Source organism: Mobula hypostoma, chromosome 21 (assembly GCF_963921235.1).
Source record: "Mobula hypostoma chromosome 21, sMobHyp1.1, whole genome shotgun sequence".
NCBI classification, from domain to species: domain Eukaryota; kingdom Metazoa; phylum Chordata; class Chondrichthyes; order Myliobatiformes; family Myliobatidae; genus Mobula; species Mobula hypostoma.
This window is the reverse complement of record NC_086117.1, coordinates 52,032,223-52,056,193: the sequence shown is the minus strand read 5'-3', so window position 1 is coordinate 52,056,193 and position 23,971 is coordinate 52,032,223. Positions and strand designations below refer to the sequence as shown.

At 47.7% G+C, this 23,971-nt stretch overlaps 1 protein-coding gene across 2 annotated transcripts in view; it reads left to right on the top strand.

The window, feature by feature from the left end:
- Positions 1–23,791, top strand: part of ddx55 (DEAD (Asp-Glu-Ala-Asp) box polypeptide 55) — a 33,101-nt gene extending 9,310 nt beyond the window's left edge. Inside the window, exons 4-14 of one of the 2 annotated variants that reach the window (XM_063074001.1) lie at positions 3,223–3,314; positions 3,474–3,536; positions 5,889–6,038; positions 6,223–6,412; positions 7,747–7,829; positions 10,663–10,794; positions 12,326–12,418; positions 14,791–14,905; positions 17,708–17,876; positions 19,942–20,219; positions 22,436–23,791. In XM_063074001.1, coding sequence (XP_062930071.1) covers positions 3,223–3,314; positions 3,474–3,536; positions 5,889–6,038; positions 6,223–6,412; positions 7,747–7,829; positions 10,663–10,794; positions 12,326–12,418; positions 14,791–14,905; positions 17,708–17,876; positions 19,942–20,219; positions 22,436–22,558 — 1,488 coding nt within the window. In that variant the 3' untranslated portion in view covers positions 22,559–23,791. The other variant, XM_063074002.1, reaches the window with a different exon arrangement.
- The last annotated feature ends 180 nt before the right edge of the window (positions 23,792–23,971 follow it).

Sequence of the window (23,971 nt, the reverse complement as noted above, 5' to 3'; positions counted from 1 at the left end):
CCTGTCCGAGACTGACACTGTGGTACTGAGCGACCCTGTAGACTGACACTGTGGTACTGAGCGACCCTGTCCTAGAATGACACCGTGGTACTGAGTGACCCTGTAGACTGACACTGTGGTACTGAGCGACCCTGTCCGAGACTGACACTGTGGTACTGAGCGACCCTGTCCGAGAATGACACTGTGGTATTGAGCGACCGTGTCCTAGACTGACACTGTGGTACTGAACGTCCCTGTCCGAGACTGACACTGTGGTACTGAGTGACCCTGTAGACTGACACTGTGGTACTGAGTGACCCTGTTCTAGACTAACACTGTGGTACTGAGTGACCCTGTAGACTGACACTGTGGTACTGAGTGACCCTGTCCGAGACTGACACTGTAGTACTGAGTGACCCTGTAGACTGACACTGTGGTACTGAGTGACCCCGTCCGAGACTGACACTGTGGTACTGAGTGACCCTGGCCTGGACTGACGCTGTGGTACTGAGCGACCCTGTCCTAGACTGACACTGTGGTACTGAGCGACCTTGTCCGAGACTGACACTGTGGTACTAGCGACCCTGTAGACTGACACTGTTGTACTGAGCGACCCTGTCCGAGACTGACACTGTGGTACTGAGTGACCCTGTCCGAGACTGACACTGTGGTACTGAGTGACCCTGGCCTAGACTGACACTGTGGTACTGAGCGACCCTGTAGACTGACACTGTGCTACTGAGTGACCCTGGCCTGGACTGACACTGTGGTACTGAGCGACCCTGTAGACTGACGCTGTGGTACTGAGCGACCCTGTCCGAGACTGACACTGTGGTACTGAGCGACCCTGTAGACTGACACTGTGGTACTGAGTGACCCTGTAGACTGACACTGTGGAACTGAGTGACTCTGTCCGAGACTGACACTGTGGTACTGAGCGACCCTGCAGACTGACACTGTGTTACTGAGTGACTCTGTCTGAGACTGACACTGTGGGATTGAGCGACCGTGTCCTAGACTGACACTGTGGTGCTGAGCGACCCTGTCCTAGACTGACACTGTGGTACTGAGTGACCCTGTGGACTGACACTGTGGAACCGAACGACCCTGTCCGAGACTGACACTGTGGTACTGAGTGACCCTGTAGACTGACACTGTGGTACTGAGTGACCCTGGCCTAGACTGACACTGTGGTACTGAGTGACCCTATAGACTGACACTGTGGTACTGAGCGACCCTGTCCGAGACTGACACTGTGGTACTGAGCGACCCTGTGGACTGACACTGTGGTACTCAGCGACCCTGTCTGAGACTGACACTGTGGTACTGAGTGACCCTGTCCGAGACTGACACTGTGGTACTGAGTGACCCTGTAGACTGACACTGTGGTACTGAGCGACCCTGTAGACTGACACTGTGGTACTGAGTGACCCTGTTCTAGACTGACACTGTGGTACTGAGCGACCCTGTCCTAGACTGACACTGTGGTACTGAGTGACCCTGTTCTAGACTGACACTGTGGTACTGAGCGACCCTGTAGACTGACACTGTGGTACTGAGTGACCCTGTCCGAGACTGACACTGTAGTACTGAGTGACCCTGTAGACTGACACTGTGGTACTGAGTGACCCTGTTCTAGACTGACACTGTGGTACTGAGCGACCCTGTCCTAGACTGACACTGTGGTACTGAGCGACCCTGTTGACTGACACTGTGGTACTGAGTGACCCTGTCCGAGACTGACACTGTGGTACTGAGCGACTCTGTTCTAGACTGACACTGTGGTACTGAGCGACCCTGTCCTAGACTGACACTGTGGTACTGAGCGACCCTGTAGACTGACACTGTGGTACTGAGTGACTCCATTTTTCTTGCTTTCTCCCTGTAACCTATGACAACCTTACTAATCAGGAAGCTATCAACCTCTGCTTTAAATACACTCAGTGACTTGGCTTGCAGATCTCTCTGTGGGAATAAGTTCCATAGTCTCACCACCCTCTATCTAAAAAAATTCCTCCTAATCTCTGTTCTGAAGGCATGTTCTTGTATTCTGAGCTGTGCCCTCTGATCCTCGACTCTCACTATTGGAAACATCCACTCAACGTTAATTCTGTCTCAGCCTTTTGATTCCTGGTAGGTTTCAGTGAGATCCTCTCCCTCATTCTTCTCTTCTGAAGAATGTGTTCTTTTCTAAGTGAATCATTTTCTGAAGTCCCGAAGCGTTGGGGGTCTGAAGTGTCATTGAGCATCCTTGCCATCCATCCCATAATCTACCATCAGGAAGAAGGTACAGGAGCAGCAGGAATAGGACTGCCAGACTGGAAAACAGCTTCTTCCCTCAGGCCAGTGAATACCTTACCACCATCGAGCTCTCATCACTCAGACAACGAGCTGGTTATTGTTTACCTCTGCTGTGCGCCACATGCATTTTAAGTTATATTTTATTAAGTTATTTTTGGAATATTTTGTTTTACAGTACTGTGCAGAAGTCTTAGGTACATACAGTATATATAGCTAGTACTGTATTTGTGGAAGTGGAGCGGAGAGTGAGTGTAAATCTGGCGGGAGCAGAGGGTGTTGGGAATGGTGAGGGTGAAGGGTCACAGGAACGTTGTGGGACGGTTGGCAGAGAAGCAGTGCCAGGGCTGGTGTGGGTGCGGGGTTGCTAGTACAGGTGCAGGCACACCCAGCCCTGAGACACCAGGCAAGGTCCTTTGATTCCAAACAGTTGGTTTTCTGATCATCACGGAATGTCTCTCTGGTGCTTCCCACTCCCTCCCCTCTCCCTTCCCCTTTTCCCAACCATGATTCCCCTCTCCCTGCCCCCTTCCCACTCTCAGTCCACAATAGAGACCCAGATCAGAATCAGGTTTATCGTCACTCACGTCACGAAATTTGTTCTTTTTTGCGGCAGCAGTTCAGTGCAATATACAAAATTACTGCAGTACTAGGCAAAAGACTTAGGAACCTTAGCTATATATGTGTATATATATATATATATATATATATATATATATATATGTGTGTGTGTGTGTGTGTGCCTGATACTTTTGCACAGTTCTGTAATTACCGTGTGTGATATGTTTTGTGGGTACACTGTTATCTGGAGGCATGTTGCTTCGTTTGATGTATAAATGCACAGGGAGATGAACATAAACTTCAAGTAAAGTGCTGAAATCTAGGTCCTCTCTGCCGGCTGGCATTTTGAAGAGTAACTCTGTGTTCTTTCCCTCCCGTATCCAGGTGGGGGCCCTGATCGTCACTCCCACCCGGGAGCTGGCTATCCAAATTGATGAGGTGCTCAGGCACTTCACCGTGCACTTCCCGCAGTTCAGGTGAGATTGCAAACCTCTCGGCTCCAGTGAATGAGTGGTGGGCGCGGGTTGGTGAGGGTTGTGCCCCGAGCTGCAGGGGGGTCTGCACTGGGCTACCCTGGCTCTCTGAGTGTGAGTAGATTCAGTGAAACGTGAAATGATACTGGATTCTGCTTTTAGCCAGATTCTCTTCATCGGTGGGAGGAATCCAATCGAAGATGTTGAGAGGTTCAAGGAGCAGGGGTGAGTGTGGACTTCTTACCCATCTACCATGTCCTCTGGTCTATTTCCCTGTACATTTCTGTCCCTCCCTGTGCTCTTTAGTCTATTTCCCTGTCCATTTCTGTCCCTGTGCTCTCTGGTCTATCTCCCTGTCCATTTCTGTCCCTGAGCTCTCTGTCCCTCCCTGTGCTCTCTGGTCTATCTCCCTGTCCATTTCTGTCCCTGTGCTCTCTGGTCTATCTCCCTGTCCATTTCTGTCCCTGTGCTCTCTGGTCTATCTCCCTGTCCATTTCTGTCCCTGTGTCTCTGGTCTATCTCCCTGTCCATTTCTGGCCCTCCCTGAGCTCTCTGGTCTATCTCCCTGTCCATTTCTGGCCCTCCCTGAGCTCTCTGGTCTATCTCCCTGTCCATTTCTGGCCCTCCCTGAGCTCTCTGGTCTATCTCCCTGTCCATTTCTGTCCCTGAGCTCTCTGGTCTATCTCCCTGTCCATTTCTGGCCCTCCCTGAGCTCTCTGGTCTATCTCCCTGTCCATTTCTGGCCCTCCCTGAGCTCTCTGGTCTATCTCCCTGTCCATTTCTGGCCCTCCCTGAGCTCTCTGGCAGTGGAAGGTGAATGTTCAAGTTCAAATTTAATCATCATTCAACCATACACATGAATACCTCTAAATGAAACAATGTTCTTTCGGGGCCAAAGTATAAATCACAGTACCACCAGGCAGATGCATCACACAGCACACAGCACATATAATTATGATAGCAGAAAAACATACAGTTACAAAAAAAAATATATATATAAAAATAACAGCATAACCCATGGGAGAAAGGGGAGGAGGGGACTCTGGGAGATGATAGGCATGTGAGGAGGGGTGAGAGGCCAGGGTGGGGAACGGAAAAAGAGGAGGGGAGGGAAATTTTTTTTACTGGCAGGAGAAATCGATATTCATGCCATCAGGTTGGACAGAATGTAAGGTTTTACTGCTCCACCCTGAGGGTGGCCTCATCTTGGCACAAGTGTGACCGACATGTCGGAATGGGAATCAGCATTAAAATTTTTGGCCACCAGGACGTCCCGCTTGTGACGGATGGTGAAGCAGTCCCCCAGTTTACGACGGGTCTCACCAGTGTAGAGGAGAAAAGGCAACCTCTTCAGAGATTGTCTGCCTGCCGTCAGAGGCCGCAGAACCAGGAATTGTGATACACACCAGCTGCTCGTATGGCCATCCACCACCTATTCCCACGGCTTCACATAGTCCTGATTTGGGGGGGTGGGGGTGGGTGTGGCTAAGCAGGTGCTACAGCTTGCTCAACGGTAACCTACAGGCTAGCGGAGGGTAGAGCGCCTTACACCTCCTTTGATAAGGACGTATCTCCAGCCCGCCTCCTGTAACCCCTGGTTTCAGAGATTAAGGGAGCTAGGGCTTTACTCTTTGGAGAGAAGGAGGATGAGAGGAGACATGATAGAGGTGTACAAGATAATAAGAGGAATAGATAGAGTGGATAGCCAGCACCTCTTCCCCAGGGCGCCACTGCTCAATACAAGAGGACATGGCTTTAAGGTAAGGGGTGGGAAGTTCAAGGGGGATATTAGTGGAAGGTTTTTTACTCAGAGAGTGGTTGGTGCGTGGAATGCACTGCCTGAGTCAGTGGTGGAGGCAGATACACTAGTGAAGTTTAAGAGACTACTAGACAGGTATATGGAGGAATTTAAGGTGGGGGGTTATATGGGAGGCAGAGTTTGAGGGTCGGCACAACATTGTGGGCCGAAGGGCCTGTACTGTGCTGTACTATTCTATGTTCTATGTTTAACCTTGGCCTAATCACAGGACAATTTACAATGACCAATTAGCCTACTGCTGGTCTTTGGACTGTGGGAGGAAACCCAGGCTTTCCACAGGGGGGATGTGCAGACTCCTTGCAGATGATGTCAGAATTGAACTCTGAACTCTGACAGCCCCAGTGTAGTAGTATCACGCTATGTTAATTGTGTACAGATTTTATTTCCTGAAGACTGGTTCTCAAACTAGTTAACCCATCATTATGCTGTCGATAGTGTCCTAACCCCCGAGTGACTGCTAACCTGAAGGAGTTTGGAGGAGCGGTTACCGTGGTGATGTACGAAATGGGGCAGCCTCTTCGCACACATTAAGCTCCTATGAGGAGCAGCGTGATAACAAGCAGAGTTTGCTCCTGCTCTTCCCATGGTGCATCCACTTGAGAGAGCTCGGGTCTGGCGTGCAGTGCCCCTGCCAGTGTGGTTTAGCCTTGTGTGTTCAGCCATGAGGCTTGGCCTATGATCGCCATTCAGGGACGGAGGGTAACGGGTGGGTACTTCCCTAACCAACAGAATAACTGGGAGGTGCGTTCTGCCCACAGAGGGAACATTGTGGTGGGCACCCCTGGCCGTCTGGAGGACATGTTTAGGCGGCGGGCGGATGGATTGGACCTTGCCAGCTGCGTGAAGAGCCTGGACGTGTTGGTGCTGGATGAGGCCGACCGCCTCCTCGACCTGGGGTTTGAAGCCAGGTGAGGTTTTTGCTCGTGAGAGTGGCGAGCTCGGGGATGGGGTGAACGGGGCTTTAACTGTGTTCACTGAAGCTGTAAGCTGAGAGCCCGCCCGATCGCCAGGGAGGTAGAGCCCCCACGGGTCGGACACTGTGCTGGTGCTGTGCGTCACCGACTCCTGACTCTGTGCGTTGTGCCTCTGCAGCCTGAACACCATCCTGGGCTTCCTGCCGAAGCAGCGGAGAACGGGGCTCTTCTCGGCCACTCAGACGGACGAGGTGGAGACCCTGGTGCGAGCGGGGCTGCGTAACCCCGTCCGCATCACGGTGAAGGAGAAGGGAATGGCGGCGGACAGCACCCAGAAGACACCCATCCGGCTGCACAACTATTACACGGTGAGATCCCACGGAATTAGAATCAGGTTTAACATCACTGGCATATGTTGTGAAATGTGTTGTTCTGTGGTAGCAATACATTATCATAAAAAAAATCTGTAAATTATAACGAGAAATATAAATAAAAAATTAAATTTAGGAGTAACGTGAAAAGAGAACAAAAAAAAATAGTGAGGTAGCGTTAGATTCATTGTCCATTCAATCTGATAGTGGAGGGGATGAAGCAGAGATATGGGCGATGAAACAGGTGTGGTCGAGCACCTCCGCTCCATCCACAAAAAGCGGAATTTCCCAGTGGCCAACTATTCTAATTCCTATCCCCATTCCCGTTCTGCCATGTCACAACATGGCTTCCTCTTCTGCCACGACGAGGCCACTCTCAGGTTGGAGGAGCGACACCTTATATTCTGTCTAGGTAGCCTCCAAAGTGATGGCATGAACATCAATTTCTCCAACTTGCGGAAATTCTTTCCCTCTTTTTCAATTCCCCACTCTACCCCCCCACCTCTCTTCCTCACCTGCCTATCCACCTCGTCGGTGCCTCTCCTCATTCTCTTTCTCGCAGGGTCCACTCTCCTCTACTATCAGATTCTTCCTTCTCCAGCCCTTTAACTTTCCCAACTATCACCTACCAGTTTCTTACTTCATTTCCTCTTTTCTATTCTGGCATCTTCCGCCTTCCTTTCCAGTCTTAATCGAGTCTTGGCTCGAAATGTCGGCTGTTTATTAATTTCCATAGATGCTGCCTTATCTGCTGAGTTCCTCCAGCATTTTGTGTGTGTTGCTCTGGATTTCCAGCATCTGCAGGATCTCTTGTCTTAACGTTTGAGAGTCTGTCAGCTCTGGTAGAGCAGAGATTTTGGGGAAGGGTCGGGGAAGATGAGAGATGGAGAAGCAGGGACAGTGGACTGGAGTCTGTACAGGAAGCAGGACGTGGTCCTGGGAGTCGGTGCCCTCCGAATGGATGTTTGTCACTGGCCTGTTCCCCGAGAGGAGGCAGGGCTGTTGAGAAAAGGAAGAGATTGTTCTCCCTGTCTGTGTATCCCTGCTCTGGTCCAGGAATGTATCCTCCCCAAAAGTACCGTCTGCAGGAGTTGGTTCTGACATGTATCCCCTCCTTATCCCAGTACCACTGACAACATTATGCCCCCCTCCGCCCCCGCCCCCATGCTTTTGGTTCCGATCCATCCCAACCCATGGTCCCATTGCTCTGCCTCCGCCGCACGTCCTCCCCGTCCCTGCCCGCCTTTGACCCAGTCACTTCTCTCTCCAACCCCGTATCCACAGCCGTCCACGTTCCTTTGTCCTTCATCCTGGTGATGTTTGCTTCACAGATCTGTCGAGCGGATGAGAAGTTTAATCAGTTAGTTGCCTTCCTCCGGAAGCATAAAAAGCAGAAACACCTCGTTTTCTTCAGGTAAATGTTGCTCCCGCTGTAAGCGTCATTTTGTGTTTAATTACCACTGTGTGAAAACCCTGATTACCCCGGCACACTGGTGAGGTGGGGCCTTTCCGCCAACACACTTCCGGTGCACTCCCTCGCTTGCCGGGCACTTCCAGGTAAGTTTAAAGGAAACTCCGCAACTGAGGCCCTGGGAACCGGGGAAGTGGGAGGGGTACAGACAGCCAAGAGAACTGGGACCTTGGTGAGTTTAACGGAGGGCCAGGAACAGATATAATCTGTGTGTCCAGAGCAGCATTTACACACAATAGTGTGATGACTGATGAGGGAGCAAAGAATGTGGCCTGTGGATCAGCACTGAGTGTGTTGGTACAGATTCCAGCCTCTACTGCCCTTGGTGTCTCCATCATTAGTCCTGGCCCTATTGGAATTCCTGGCTAACCCAGATAGACCCTCAGTTGTGGACCCTGCATTATGGGAGAGTTTATTTATTCAGAGGTACAGTGAGGGACAGGCTCTTCCCACCCAACGAGCTGCATCGTACAGCCACCAACCAGTTCAACCCTAGCCTAATCATGGGACAATATACAATGACAAATTGACCTATTAACCGGAACACCCAGAGGAAACCCATGAGGTCATGGGGAGAACGTACAGGCTCCTGATGGACGGGCTGGAACTGAACTCCAAACTCAGAAAGCCCTGAGCTGTAAAACTGTCTCGCTAACCACTGTGCTACTGAGGCACCCCAACGTTAGAGTCAGAGAAAACTACAGCACAGGACCAGGCTCTTTGGCCCATCTAGTCTGTGCTGAACTATTTGCACTGCCTAGTCCAGTCGACAGCCTAGTTCCTGCTGTGTTTCTGGGAAAGCTGTCCACATCATGACTTCTGTAATGCAAAACCTCACCATCTTGAGCAAATGACAAGAATTACAAGTTGAAAAATAAATTTCATTTTTTCCTATGTAAATTCAGTGGAAGTGTAATATTTAGGATCTCAAGTTTTTGGGTAGTGTGTGAGCTCTGTAAGGCAAGCTTCCGATACCCGAATGGTCACAATGTGAGGTTGACTGTACCTACTAACACAACACCCACAACCCTCTGAGGTACCAGGAGTGGGGAATTAGTCAGAAATGCCTTGTGGATAACGCAACATGGAGCAGAGATTTGTTGTTAGATCTTAAAACATAGGAGAAGAACTAGGCCATTTGGCCCATCGAGTCTGTTGTGCCATTCCATATTGGTTGATCAACCTCTGCTTTAAATATACCCAATGACTTGGCCTCCACAGCTGTCTGTGGCAATGAATTCCTCAGATTTATCACCCTTTGGCTAAAGAAATACCTCCTCATCTCCATTTTAAAGAAACATCCTCCTATTCTGACTCTGCCCCCACCCCAGTCCTAGACTCCCTCACCATGGGAAACATCCTCTCTAAGTCCACGCTATCTATGCTGTTCAATGTATTAATCCTTGCTGGACAGTTGTGGCAGGATTAAAGAATAGCTTTACTTGTCACATGTACGTTGGAACATGTACACAACCAACAACCCAACACAGTCCGGGGATTGTGCAGGGGGCAGCCCACAGGTGTTGCCATGCTTCCGACATCCACATAGTGTGCCCAAAACCCACTAGCGCTAACCCATGCAGTACACCTTTCGAATGTGAGAGGAAACTCTTGTGGTCCTGGGGGAACGTACAACCTCTTTACTGACAGTGGCGGGAACTGAACCCCAAGTGAGGTTACAGCTGCCGCTGTGAAGTGTGGCGCTAACCGCTGTGCTACCGTGCCACCCCTGATTCAGATCGTAAAGCCGACCACAGGGTCTGTTGGTCATGAATTTACCGAGGAACTAAGGAGTGAACTTCCCCCCCACCCGGGGTCGTGAAGATGTGATGACTGGGAGCTGGGGCCTCCCTCCCCGCCTGGCTTGCTTTGCCCTCCCCAGTGCAACTGCACAGGGGGTTCACCAGGAAGCTGTCTGGATCAGACAGCATGTCTTTATAAGGGAAGGTTGAGCAAGCTGTGACTTTTCTCTCTGGAGCGAAGGAGGTTGAGAGCTGACTTGATCGAGGTGTACAAGACAATAAGAGGCATCAATCAAATGGACAGCCAGAGACTTTTTCCCCAGGGTGGAAATGATGAATACACGAGGGCAAAATTTTAAGGTGATTGGAGGAAATTGTAGGGGGGAGGTCAGAGGTAGGATTTTTACACAGAGAGTAGTGAGTGTGTGGAATGCACTGCCAGGGGTGATACATAAGAGACACAAGAAACTGTTAAGTTATATGAAAAGACTGAATAGGTTAGGACTTTATACCTTGGAACTTAGAAGATTGAGAGCAGATTTGATAGAGGTAGACAACATTTTGAGGGGTATAGATATGGTAAATGTAAGCAGCCTTCTTCCACTGAGGATGGATGGGACTGCTACTAGATGCCATGGGTTAAGGGTGAAAGGATTAAGGGGAACTTGAGGGAAAACTTCTACACTCGGGGGCACTGAGAGTGTGGAACGAGCTGCTAGAACAAGTGGTTTATGCAAGTTCAATTTCAACGTGTAAGAAAAGTTTGGGTAGGTACATGGATGGGATGGATATGGAGGGTTATGGTCCTGTTGCAGGTCAATGGGAATAGGCAGTTTAAATAGTTCGGCATGCGATAGATGGGCTGAAGGGCCTGTTTCTGTGTCGTACTTTTCTACGACTCTGTAGGCACACTGATGACAGAAACGTGGAGGATTGTGAGAGGGAAGGGTTAGGTTGATTGTAGAGTAGGTTAAAGGGTCAGCTGAAGGACCTGTGCTTTTCCACACTCGATGTAACCCAGGTGTCTGTTTCAGTACGTGTGCCTGTGTGGAATATTACGGGAGTGCGCTGGACAAGGTGGTGAAGAACGTCCGGATCATGCGTATCCATGGGAAAATGAAGCAGAAACGCCAAAGTATCTTCACAGAGTTCCGACAGCTCGACAGGTAGATGGCTGGATTTCGGCGGGGGTGAGGGGGGTTCTCGGTGGGTGGGGGCAGTCGCTGAGCCACAGGGAGGCACTGATTTGTGCTGTGTGGTAGGACAGCAGCGTTAGAGTGCTGCGGAAGGTTTAAGAGGCATGCACAACAGGGAAAGTTACTGCTTGTGATGTTAAATACATCAGCATGTTTTGCCGTTGCTGTTAGCAGATTTAAGCAGCAGGTTGCAGATACGTCTCTGCCAGAGGATGTGTAAGGTGCTCTTTCCCTCCACTGGCCTGCAGGTCACCTTTGGGCAAGGTGTAGCAGCTGGTGCAGATCACAAGTCCTGGTTACGTGACCACTGACACCAGGCAGACAATCTCTGAAGAGTATTGATAATGGCTGGAGTCACCCGACTTGTAAAGACACTGCCCGGAAGGAGGCAATGGCAAACCACTTCCGTAGAAAAATTTGCCAAGAACAATCGTGAATGAATGAATAAGCGGACTGGCCTTTGGCGGATACTCACGTCTCCTACCCTGTTACCTGCTACGCTGACCTCACTTGATTAGAATTCACTAGACAAGGAGACGGTAATGGACGTGGCGGATTGGATTGCTATGTAAGGAGGCACTGGCGTCAGTACGGGCTCTGTGCTGAGAATGACTGGTCGTTCAGCCCATTTTCCTCCCTACCATCCCATCAACCTCCCCCAGATTCTCCTACTCATCCACACAATTCACAGCGGCCGATTAGCCAATCCTCACCCGCGTCTTTGGGACGTGGGAGGAAACCAGAGCTCCCGGGTGTGACCGTTGTAGTCATGGAGAGAACGTGCAGACTCTGCACAGACAGCGCTGGACGTCAGGGTGGAACCGGCTGTGTCATCGAGCTATCCTGTCACCCCATTGCAAACATGCACCCGGGGGGAGGGAGGGGATCGCAGACAGCCCGGGGAGGGGAGTGAGAACAGATGGGGGGGTGGGGGGAGTGAGGGGATCGCGAACAGCCCGGGGAGGGGAGTGAGAACAGATGGGGGTGGGGGGAGTGAGGGGATCGCAAACAGCTCAGGGAGGGGAGTGAGAACAGATGGGGGGGTGGGGGGAGTGAGGGGATTGCGGACAGCCGGGGAGGGGAGTGAGAACAGATGGGGGGTGGGGGGAGTGAGGGGATCGCGAACAGCTCAGGGAGGGGAGTGAGAACAGATGGGGGGGTGGGGGGAGTGAGGGGATCGCGAACAGCTGGGGAGGGGAGTGAGAACAGTTTGGGGGGTGGGGAGAGTGAGGGGATCGCGGACAGCCGGGGAGGGGAGTGAGAACAGATGGGGGGTGCTGGGGGAGCGAGGGGATCGCGGACAGCCGGGAATGTGGGAGTGGGGAGGGCAGTGTAGGGAGACATGCGTGTCAGTGAGCACTTGGAGCTGTATTGGACAGAGACATGCACCGCCACTGTTCCGATTTAAGTCAGACACAATTTTACAGTTTATTTATTAGTTGGACAGCAAACTACTCGATGCTTTCCCCCTCCGTCACACTGACTGTCTCTCTGTTTCCAGTGGGATTCTGGTTTGCACGGATGTCATGGCTCGTGGTATCGACATCCCAGAGGTTGACTGGGTCCTGCAGTACGATCCCCCCAGCAGTGCTAGGTATTTGATTAAAGATTAACTTTGGTTGTCGTACGTACCTACAGTGAAGGGTGTTGTTTGTGTCAGTGACCAACTGAGGGCAAGTCTGCAAGGGTCACCACACTTCCAGCAGCAACGTAATGCGTCCACAACTTACTAACCCTTACCGCTAATCCTTCGGACTGTGCGAGGAAACCAGAGCACCTGGAAAAATCCATGCAGTCACTAGAGAACGTAGAAACTCCTTACAGACCGCAGCGGGAATTGAACCCGGGTCGCTGGTACTGTCAGACATTACGCTAACCGCTACGCCACTGTGCTGCCCTGAGCAAGTCTAAGCGGCAGAATAAGTCATGTCTATTGAGACAGTGATCGACACTCAGATCAAAACTGATCTTGTAACCTTAAACTGTGATTAGAGATGTTAAATTAAAACCCTCCCTTCCATACTGAGTGGAATTTCTCTTGTGTGACTTATGGGCTTTGGTGGGTGGAATGTGTCCTGTGAGATTTGGTGGGTGGAATGTGTCCTGTGAGATTTGGTGGGTGGAATGTGACCTGAGGGCTTTGGTGAGGTGAATGTGTCCTGTGGGCTTTGGTGGGTGGAATGTGTCCTGTGAGATTTGGTGGGTGGAATGTGACCTGTGGGCTTTGGTGGGTGGAATGTGTCCTGTGAGATTTGGTGGGTGGAATGTGACCTGTGGGCTTTGGTGGGTGAAATGTGTCCTGTGAGATATGGTGGGTGGAATGTGACCTGTGGGCTTTGGTGGGTGGAATGTGTCCTGTGAGATTTGGTGGGTGGAATGTGACCTGTGGGCTTTGGTGGGTGGAATGTGTCCTGTGAGATTTGGTGGGTGGAATGCGTCCTGTGACATTTGGTGGGTGGAATGTGTCCTGTGAGATTTGGTGGGTGGAATGTGTCCTGTGAGATTTGGTGGGCGGAATGTGACCTGTGGGCTTTGGTGGGTGGAATGTGTCCTGTGAGATTTGGTGGGTGGAATGTGACCTGTGGGCTTTGGTGGGTGGAATGCGTCCTGTGAGATTTGGTAGGTGGAATGTGACCCGTGGGCTTTGGTGGGTGGAATGTGTCCTATGAGATTTGGTGGGTGGAATGTGTCCTGTGAGATTTGGTGGGTGGAATGTGACCTGAGGGCTTTGGTGGGTGGAATGTGTCCTGTGAGATTTGGTGGGTGGAATGTGTCCTGTGAGATTTGGTGGGTGGAATGTGACCTGAGGGCTTTGGTGGGTGGAATGTGTCCTGTGAGATTTGGTGGGTGGAATGTGTCCTGTGAGCTTTGGGGCTTTGGTGGGTGGAATGTGTCCTGTGAGATTTGGTGGGTGGAATGTGTCCTGTGAGCTTTGGTGGGTGGAATGTGTCCTGTGAGATTTGGTGGGTGGAATGTGTCCTGTGAGCTTTGGTGGGTGGAATGTGTCCTGTGAGATTTGGTGGGTGGAATGTGACCTGTGGGCTTTGGTGAGTGGAATGTGTCCTGTGAGATTTGGTGGGTGGAATGTGACCTGTGGGCTTTGGTGGGTGGAATGTGTCCTGTGAGATTTGGTGGGTGGAATGTGTCCTGAGAGATTTGGTGGGTGGAATGTGTCCTGTGAGATTTGGTGGGTGGAATGTGACCTGTGAGCTTTGGTGGGTGGAATGTGTCCTGTGAGATTTGGTGGGTGGAATGTGTCCTGTGGGCTTTGGTGGGTGGAATGTGACCTGTGGGCTTTGGTGGGTGGGATGTGTCCTGTGAGATTTGGTGGGTGGAATGTGTCCTGTGGGCTTTGGTGGGTGGAATGTGACCTGTGAGATTTGGTGGGTGGAATGTGTCCTGTGAGATTTGGTGGGTGGAATGTGACCTGTGAGATTTGGTGGGTGGAATGTGTCCTGTGAGATTTGGTGGGTGGAATGTGACCTGTGAGATTTGGTGGGTGGAATGTGTCCTGTGAGATTTGGTGGGTGGAATGTGTCCTGTGGGCTTTGGTGGGTGGAATGTGTCCTGTGAGATTTGGTGGGTGGAATGTGTCCTGTGAGATTTGGTGGGTGGAATATGTCCTGTGAGATTTGGTGGGTGGAATGTGACCTGTGGGCTTTGGTGGGTGGAATGTGTCCTGTGAGATTTGGTGGGTGGAATGTGACCTGTGAGATTTGGTGGGTGGAATGTGTCCTGTGAGATTTGGTGGGTGGAATGTGTCCTGTGAGATTTGGTGGGTGGAATGTGACCTGTGAGATTTGGTGGGTGGAATGTGACCTGTGGGCTTTGCCAAGGCGATTATGAACATCTCTAGTTGTGTTGTGCTTCTCCAAGGTGGGGGACATGCAGTTAGTTGTTGGAAACCAGTGGTTTTCAGCCCCCAGTTGGGTTCTTGGTGTTTGAAGACAAAGTTTTGTTCCGTAGTGCCTTTGTCCATCGCTGTGGCCGAACAGCTCGCATCGGTCACCACGGTAACGCCCTGGTATTCCTGCTTCCCATGGAGACGACTTACGTCAACTTCCTCTCCATTAATCAGAAGGTACATTTACTTTTTCCTTTTCCATTTTTTTATATGTATAAAACTACAATTATTTATACATTCTTAAGTACACATTGAGATGATATAAAAGGAAAATAAACATTTAAATAGATAATTATGTACTTTGGTAAATCTAACCCATTAGGCTAAGTAATGAAATTAGTTGTTAAGAAAAATGGTAATAATAGTTTCCATACAACCCTTCCGGACTATTTCCACTGGTCAAAAATGTTGCATACAAGCCTATATACCACCCATTGTAGGTGTTTATATCCCAATTTGTTCCCGCAGACATAATTATCCAATCCCTATGTACTTATTTACTTAATTTTTTCATTTTTTTTTATCCCTTTCCCAAATCTTTCCCTTTACTTGTGTTAATTCTCTATTTTCCAAAAAAACAACAAACATTTAGACTAGGGGTGCTTACGTTAGCAATATTACTGTGTTGATGAGAAGAGCAATATAAATCATTAGGAGAGTCATCTAAAGTCTGCTCGCATTGGGGTTATATATTCAATCCATTTATTCCAGATTTGATAAAATGTTTCTTTTTGAGTTCTCAGGGAGTAAGTCAACTTTTCCATTTTAAATATTTCCAAGATAATTTCGTACCAATCTTCTAATGTAGGTGGTATTGGATTTAGCCATTTTCTAGTGATTGATTTCTTACTTGCCGCTAAGAGGGCCTGCAGCAACTTTATATCTTCCTTCTGTTCAAGGAACAATACATGCCCCAAATAGAGCGTCTCAAAGTTCAGAGGTATCTGGGACCTAAGTACCTTAACTAATGTTCTATGAATACCTTCCCAAAATAGACTTAATTTAGGGCAATCCCAGAAAATATGAAAATGATTTGCCTCCTTGGAGCTGCACCTTCTCCAACACATCACATTTGTATCTTTATATTTTTCCTGATATGGGGTCTTGAAGTATCTTATAATGTTTTTCCAACAATGTTCTCTCCAAGTCAAAGAATTAGTCGAGGACCATTGAAAGCTGCAGATTTTCCCCCAAGCCTCCTCTGAAAGTACAACCCCGCTTCTTTCTCCCACTTCTCTTTAATATACAGTGTATTTACATTTTTAGCATGGGAGAGTGCATTATATAGGCGAGAAACTGATTTACTAGGTATTGAACTGCAAGCCGAATTCAGAATCTTGAAAAATTCTAATTCTACTGTTGATAGGTCTGTATATCTACAACTCTGGTTAACATAGTTTCGTATTTGAAGGTACCTAAAAAAGTCATTATGTTCTAGGCTATGTTTGTCCTGCAGAATTTGGAAACTTTGTAATACTCTTTTATCTATAAATGAGAGGTAGGTTGTAAGACCTTTCTTTATCCATAGCTCAAATCTTTTATCTCCTCTGTTGGGAAGGAATTCGGTATCATATGCACACCAACTAAAGAGTTTTAACATGTTATTAATTCCACATGAATTAACCACCTTCTGCCATACTTTTAATGTAAGATTTATCCAAGCATTATTAAATTTTTCCAACTGGGCCATCAATCCTTTGTCAGCTATTGAGGCCTGAAGAGGAAAACTGTCAACTAATCCAAATTCTATTTCCTTCCATCTAGCCTTATATTCCCTATTACACCAATATAACAGAGGGGTTATCTGTGAGGCATAAAAATAATTTCTCAGGCAAGGAAGAACCATACCTCCTCCTTCCTTCCCTAACTGTAAGGTGTTATATCGAATTCTAGGTTTCCTTCCTTGCCAAATGAAGCGGGTAATCCATTTGTCCCATTCCCTGAATTGATTATCATCCACCTCCACTGGTAAAGTACGGAAAAGATATAATAACCGAGGAAGAATATTCATTTTTATAGTATTTATCCTTGAATTTAAACTTAAAAAGGGGATAAGATTCCATCTATGCATATCTGCTTTTATCTCTGAGATTAATGGCCCATAATTTACCTGTGACAGTGTTGAAAGATCCTTCGGCAGGGTTATTCCTAAATATTTTAATGATTTAGCTTCCCACTTAGGATCGTATGTATCCTGCAATTTTTTGGATGGTGTATAATTTAGGGACATAACCTGCGTTTTCTTTACATTTATTTTATAACCTGATATTTTCCCAAAGTCAACATTTACTTTTTCCTAAGTGTAACTGTGTACTGAAGTTTTCGGTCTGGACCTCCCGGCTGATGTAATGTGAATAGCATAAAGGACTGAAAGACTGGCCGGCGATGATTTCTCACCAATGGATCATTAATAGATTTACACCGTGACACCGTGCGATGTTAATATGTGCCTCTGTCAGTGAATTAGATCATAAAATTCAGAAGTGGAAACCTTCATATAGATTCATAGAGTACCCAACTCAGAAGCAGGCTCTTCAGCCCATCTGATCCATGCCAGAATATCATTTAAGGTCCATCCACCTGCACCGGGACCATAGCCCACCATGCCCCTCTCATCCATGTACCTTTCCAAACTTCTCTTCAATGTTGAATTTGAACTGCATCCCCCTCTTGTGCTGGCAGCTCGTTCCACACTCTCACCACCCTCTGAGAGAAGTTTCCCCTCATGTTCCCCTTAAACCTTTCACCTTTCACCCTTAACCCACATAAGGATGCATGCCTGTTGTTAGGTCTAACTGCTGTGTGAAATATTGTTCTGAAGTTCAAAAGCCCTTTGATCTTTGAAAATCAGTGGTGTGTTTGGTACGAAGCAGGATGTTGAGTGCACTGTTTAAGTGAAAGGCCGTGTGGTGGTGTCGAGGAAGTCCACTCAGGCTGCTGCAGCCTCGTTATGTTTCAGTGAGTCTGTTCTCTCCTTAGTGTCCAATGGAGGAGATGAAGTTGATGAAGGATTCTGTCGACGTGCTGCCAAATCTGAAGAAGTTGGCTTTAAGTGACCGAGCTTTCTTTGAAAAAGGAATGAAGGCCTTTGTGTCGTTCGTTCAGTCTTACGCCAAACACGAGTGCAGCTTGATTTTCCGGATGAAGGGTAAGTGGAAAGGCCCAGGACGGTGTCGAAGGGTAGGTGGAGCCAAGCACGGAGCTGGTCAGTCCATGTGCCCAGAGAGAAGTTTGGCATTAAACAGGAGAGACAGTTCACCAAAGTTACAGCAATTGATCTGAATTCTGAGCGCAGCATCCAGCTGTTTCTGGCAGATCTTGTGGGGGGGCGGGGGGAGGCTGTGAGGAGCATGGTGCAGTTACACATTTCCCAGTGCCTCCTGATTCCATTCCTGTTTGCGGTGTTCAGCTCTTTTCCTCTTTTGGGCTTCCTGCTTCCGAGGGAATGGCACTCAGTAGGCACGCTGCAAAGAATATTTAATCATGTACACACCCAGATTGGATTATTCCGGAATCTCTGATGTTCCAGGGGGATATCAGGTAAACCTACAGGGATGTTTATATCTGCCCTTTGCACCTCTTCCCCAGCTTATTGTTTCTGAACACCCAGCCTTGCCCTCTCCTCACAGGTGCTTCCATTGACAAAATCTTCTGCGTCTGCTTTGTGACCTGTAGTCAAAGGCTGCGTTGGATCTGGTTGCTGGTTGTGATCAGGCTTGGGTTAAATCGGTGGGTTGCTGGGTGGCACAGCTTGAAGGGGCAGAAGGGTCTGTTCCACTCAATAAAGTAAGTCCCCCTCCTCCCAGCCTTGCCCTCAGCCTACGCCCTGAGTGTTTTCCTGATGATCTGTAGTCAATCATGTTGATTGTCTCTGCACCAACAATAACATAACTATGTTGACTCCAGGAGAATAAATAATGCATAAATTCTATTGTTCCCTGTGTACCAATACTCACTCAGACCACTTCCCCCAATGTATAACACCGAAATAGAATCTCCCGATGGCCGGAAGGTAGATCCCTTCTTCTTGCACCCCATGGCATGACAAACCTCCTTTTGATAGTTTGTCTCCAGAGTTCTCGCCCTTTGGCATTTGAAGCTCCTAACTTTTAAATGCTTCTTATCAATTTCAGTGATGCGCTTCTTTCTTGTTGGCTGTAGGTGACCTGACTAATTTGTGTAATCTTCTCACTGGATGTACTCCAAGGGCTACACAGCTTCATGCCTTAGGTGACTTCTTTTATTCTCTTTGACTCTGGTTCAAACAGTCAAACCAGGTCACTCAGACACTGGACCAAGATTACTTCTGCAAACCTGCCATTGTACACAAAACACAGCTTATCTGAGAATGATTTCAGGTTTAGCAGGTCTATATCCTTGTGTCCACATTCAATTGCTCTGATTAAATTACCCCACAGCAAGAATCAGTTCATCAAACAGTTCACAAAGTTACAGAGCAGCTTCACAAAATGACTGCCTCCATTCCTTCAAGGACATAGCAAGAACAATTAGAGAGTATGCATTATGATCAGAGATTAAGGGAGCTAGGGCTTTACTCTCTGGAGAGGAGGAGGATGAGAAGAGACATGATAGCGGTATACAAGATATTAAGAGGAATAGATAGAGCGGACAGCCAGCGCCTCTTCCCCAGGGCACCACTGCTCAATACAAGAGGACATGGCTTTAAGGTAAGGGGTGGGAAGCTCAAGGGGGATATTAGAGGAAGATATCAGAGAGTGGTTGGTGTGTGGAATGTACTGCCTGAGTCAGTGGTGGAGGCAGATACACTGGAGAAATTTAAGAGACTACTAGGCAGGTATATGGAGGAATTTAAGGTGGGGGGTTATATGGGAGGTAGGGTTTAAGGGTCGGCACAACATTGTGGGCCGAAGGGCCTGTGCTGTGCTGTACTATTCTATGTTCTATGCTTGTCTACTTCTACTGTCTTGACCCATTTGAGTTTGATATTTTCTTCCATATTTTAATTCCTTCATGACCAACAATCACAATGTGCCTCCACATTCAATCCTATATCACCCAGCCTTGCCCTCAGTGCCTTCCTTGTGATCTGTGGTTTAAGGCTGTGCGTCTCTGCATTCAATTCCATATCCTGCAGCTCTGCCCTTTCACTGATCAAGCCCTCATGAAAGCTTTGTTCTCTGTCTCACTGTCAGGGAACTCGGGTATTGATTCAGCAACGCTTTCTCTTCCAGACCTCGATTTTGCAGCCGTTGCCAGGGGCTTTGCTCTCCTTAAACTGCCCAAGATGCCGGAATTGAGAGGAAAAAGCTTGCCAGGATTTATTCCGGAGGATGTTGACACCAATTCAATCCGATACAAGGATAAAAACCGAGAGAGGCAGAGGCAGAAGCTGCTAGCAGAGCAGGCGAAGGAGCAGATGGAAACCAAAAGGAAATTTGTGAAGAATAAACCTTGGTCGAAGCAAAAACTCAAGAGGGACAAGAAGAGAAAGCAGGCTGTCAAAAGGAAGGTGAGTTTAACCTTATGAGGCCTTATACAGGATTCTCTAAAGACTTATAATAATAATAATACTTTATTGATCCCAAGTGGGAAATCCTTTTGTTACAGCAGCAAGATTTAAAAACACAGTTAGCAGTGTGCTTAATTAATAACAAATACAGAATAATAATATAGACAAAAATAGTGTACCAGTGTGCAATGTATAGTTTGCAGGTTGAGTTGATGGTGAGGAAGGCAAATGCAATGTTAGCATGAATTTTGAGAGGATTAGAATAGAAAAGCAAGGATGAGGCTTTAAAAGGAACTGGTGAGGCCTCACTTGAAGTATGATGAGCAGTTTTGGGCCCTTTATCTAAGAAAGGATGTGCTGACATTGGAGAGGGTTTAAAGGAGGTTCATGAAAATGATTGAGATTTAAAGCCTTGTCATATGAAGAGCGTTTGACGGCTCTGGGCTTGAACTCACTAGAATTCAGAAGAATGAAGGGGGATTTCATTGAAACCTATCGAATGTTGAAAGGCCTCGATAGAGTGGGTGTTTCCTATGGTGGGGGGGGGGTCTAAGACCAGAAGACAGCCTTAGAGTAGAGTGGCGTCCTTTTAGAATGAAGATGGGGAAGAATTTCTTTAGCCCGTGAGGGTGGTGAGACTGTGGAACGAGCTGCCAGCACAAGTGGTGTGTGCGAGCTTGATTTCAACATCTAAGAGAAGTTTGGATAGGTGCATGGATGGTAGGGATATGGAGGGCTATGATCCCAGTGCAGGTCGATGGGAGTAGGCAGTTTAAATGGTTTGGCACAGACTACATGGGCTGAAGAGCCTGATTCTGTGCTGTACTACTCTATGACTGTATATCATCTGGGCCGCAACTGTGTCCTGCACTCTTCTCACTGCCAGTCCCCCATGTGGACACTGATTAAAACAGGGATTCCCAACATGGAGTCCACGGACCTCTTTCTTACTGGTATTGGTCCATGGCATAAAAAAAGGTTGGGAACCCCTGGATTAAAAGAATATCTTTTTTTCTCACTGTATACCGAAACATCCAGTGAAATGTGTCATTTGCATCAATGACCAACACAGTCTGAGGGTGTTCTGGGAGCAGCCCACAAGTGTTGGAACATAGCATGTCCGCAACACACTAACCCTGACCCGTACGTCTTTGGAATGTGGGAGGGAACCAGAGAACCCGGAGAAAACCCATGTGATCATAGGGAGAACGTGCAAACTCCTTTCAGACACCGGCAGGAATTGATTGGTATTAGCTGGCGCTGTTACAGTGTTTTACTGACTCTTTCCTCCAATTAAAGAAATCACTTCTTTCTATCATGGACCTCGTTGAGACTTTCCCAGGTTTATAATCCTCACGGTGTGTTGCTGCTAATAAACACGCGTCTGTGTGTGTAAGAACCTATTCGTGGTGTCATTAAACAAGTTTATTTGGGGAGTGGTTGTTTGGCTCTAACCTGGTATGTTTGCTCAGTGTAGTTTCTTGCCCTGTTTGCTACCTCTGCCCTTTTTCCCAGAGTTCGGACAGGGATAAGACCATAAGATATAGGAGCAAGTTTAAGCCACTTGGCCCATCGAGCCTTCTCTACCATTTCATCATGGCTGATCCATTCTCCCTCTCAGCCCCAATCTCCTGCTTTCTCCCCGTTTCCCTTTATGCCCTGACCAATCAAGAATCTATCAACCTCTGCCTTAAATGTAACCAATGACTTGACCTGCTCAGCTGCTCGTGGCATCAAATTCCACAGATTCACCACTCTCTGGCTAAAGAAAAACTCATCCTCAGCTCCATTCTAAAAAGATGCCCTTCTCTTCTAAAGTTATGCCCTCTGGTCATTGACTCCCTTACCATAGGAAACATTCTCTCCAGATCCGCTCTTCTGAGGCCTTTCACCATTCAATAGGGTTCAATGTGGTCACTCTTCATTCTTCTCAATTCCAGTGAGTAGAGGCCAGAGACATCAAATGTTCTTCATATGAAAAGCCTGTCAATTAATTTTGTGAACCTCCTTTCAATCCTCTCCAATGTCAGCACATCCTTTCTCAGATAAGGGGCCCACAACACTCCAAGTGAGGCCTCACCAGTGCTTTATAAAGCCTCAACATTACACCCTGGCTTTTATATGAGGAGGATATTGAACTTCTGAATGATACCAGGTTATTGACTCTGCTCAATGTTGTTTCCAGTCCTGTCTACTACCTCTGCTGTTTTTCCTAGGGTTCGGACAGGGATGATGAGGAAGATATTGATGAACTACTGAATGATACCAGGTTACTGAAGAAGCTGAAAAAGGGCAAGATCAGTGAGGAGGACTTTGAGAAACAGCTGACTGCGACGTGAACTGTGCCTGGAGTCGGAAGCAGTCAGCCTTGTAATATTCTGTGAATAATTCCTCAGCAGTTTGTTTTACTTTAAAACATGATACAGTATATTAAAATCCACTTTGGTATAAACACCCTGCAATTGCAGAATAATTTCTAGTGATGAGTCGTGGACAGAACTGAAATGAGTTTGAATTTTCTATTTCCAAAAGAACCATTCTGGAAAATCATTGAGATGGATAACATAACAGGCCATTTGGCTGACCATATTCACAGTGACCAGTCGACACCTTGTATATTAATCCCTCTTCCAGCATTTGGGCCCGATGTCACCATCTAGCTCCAGACCATCCTGCACAGCAAGGGGTAACAACAGAACACAGATCTGTGTGAAGCTGCAGTCCAGAGGAGCCGATTTCTGGGGAAGGGAAGGACTCCCTTCGTGCATGATACCATGTTGCCTTTCCCTAATAAGTCCATGTCTACTCAAATACTCACATATACAGTCCCTTTGAACAACTTCCAGTAACTTTCCCACTATTGATGTCAGGCTCACTGGCCTGTAATTTCCTGACTTAATTTTAGAGCCTTTCTTAACCAGCAGAACAATATTAGCTATCCTCCAATAACTCGCCTGTCGCTAAGGATGATGTAAATATCTCTGCTAGGGCCCTGGTAATTTCTGTACTTGCCTCCTGTAGGGTCTGAGGGAACATCTTGTCAGGGCCTGGGGTTTATCCACCCTAATTTGCCACACGACAGCAAACACCTCTATGAAGTCAATGCTGCTTCGCCTCACTTCTATAGACTCTGTGTCTGTCTCCTAAGTAAATACAGATGCAAAAAGAATTGTTTAAAATCTCCCCCTTCTCTTTTGACTCCACACATGGATTACCATTCTGATCTTCCAGAGAACTAATTTTGTCTCTTGCAATCCTTTTGCTCTTAACATATCTGTAGAACCCCTTAGGATTCTCCTTCACCTTGTCTGCTAGGGGAACCTCATACCTTCTTTCAGTCCTCCCAATTTTTTTCTTAAGTGTTCTCTTGCATTTCTTATAACTCCATAAATACCTCGCATCTTCCTACCTACTTATACCTGTTGTGCAGTCCTTTTTTTCCCCCCATAACCAGGGCCTCAATACCAAGCACACCTTTGTCAGAAAGCAGCCTGTCTCCATCCATACTTGCCAGATCCTTACTGATACCATCATAATTGGCCTTCCTCCAATTTAGAATCTCAACCTGCGGACCAGACCTACCTTTTTCCATATTCGCTTTGAAACTAATGGCACTGTGGTCACTAGAAGCAAAGTGTCCCCTACACAAACTTCTGTCACCTGCCCTGTCTCATTCCCCAATAGCAGATCAAATATTGCACGCTCTCTCATTGGAACTTCGGTATACTAATTAAGGACCATCGCAAACTTAC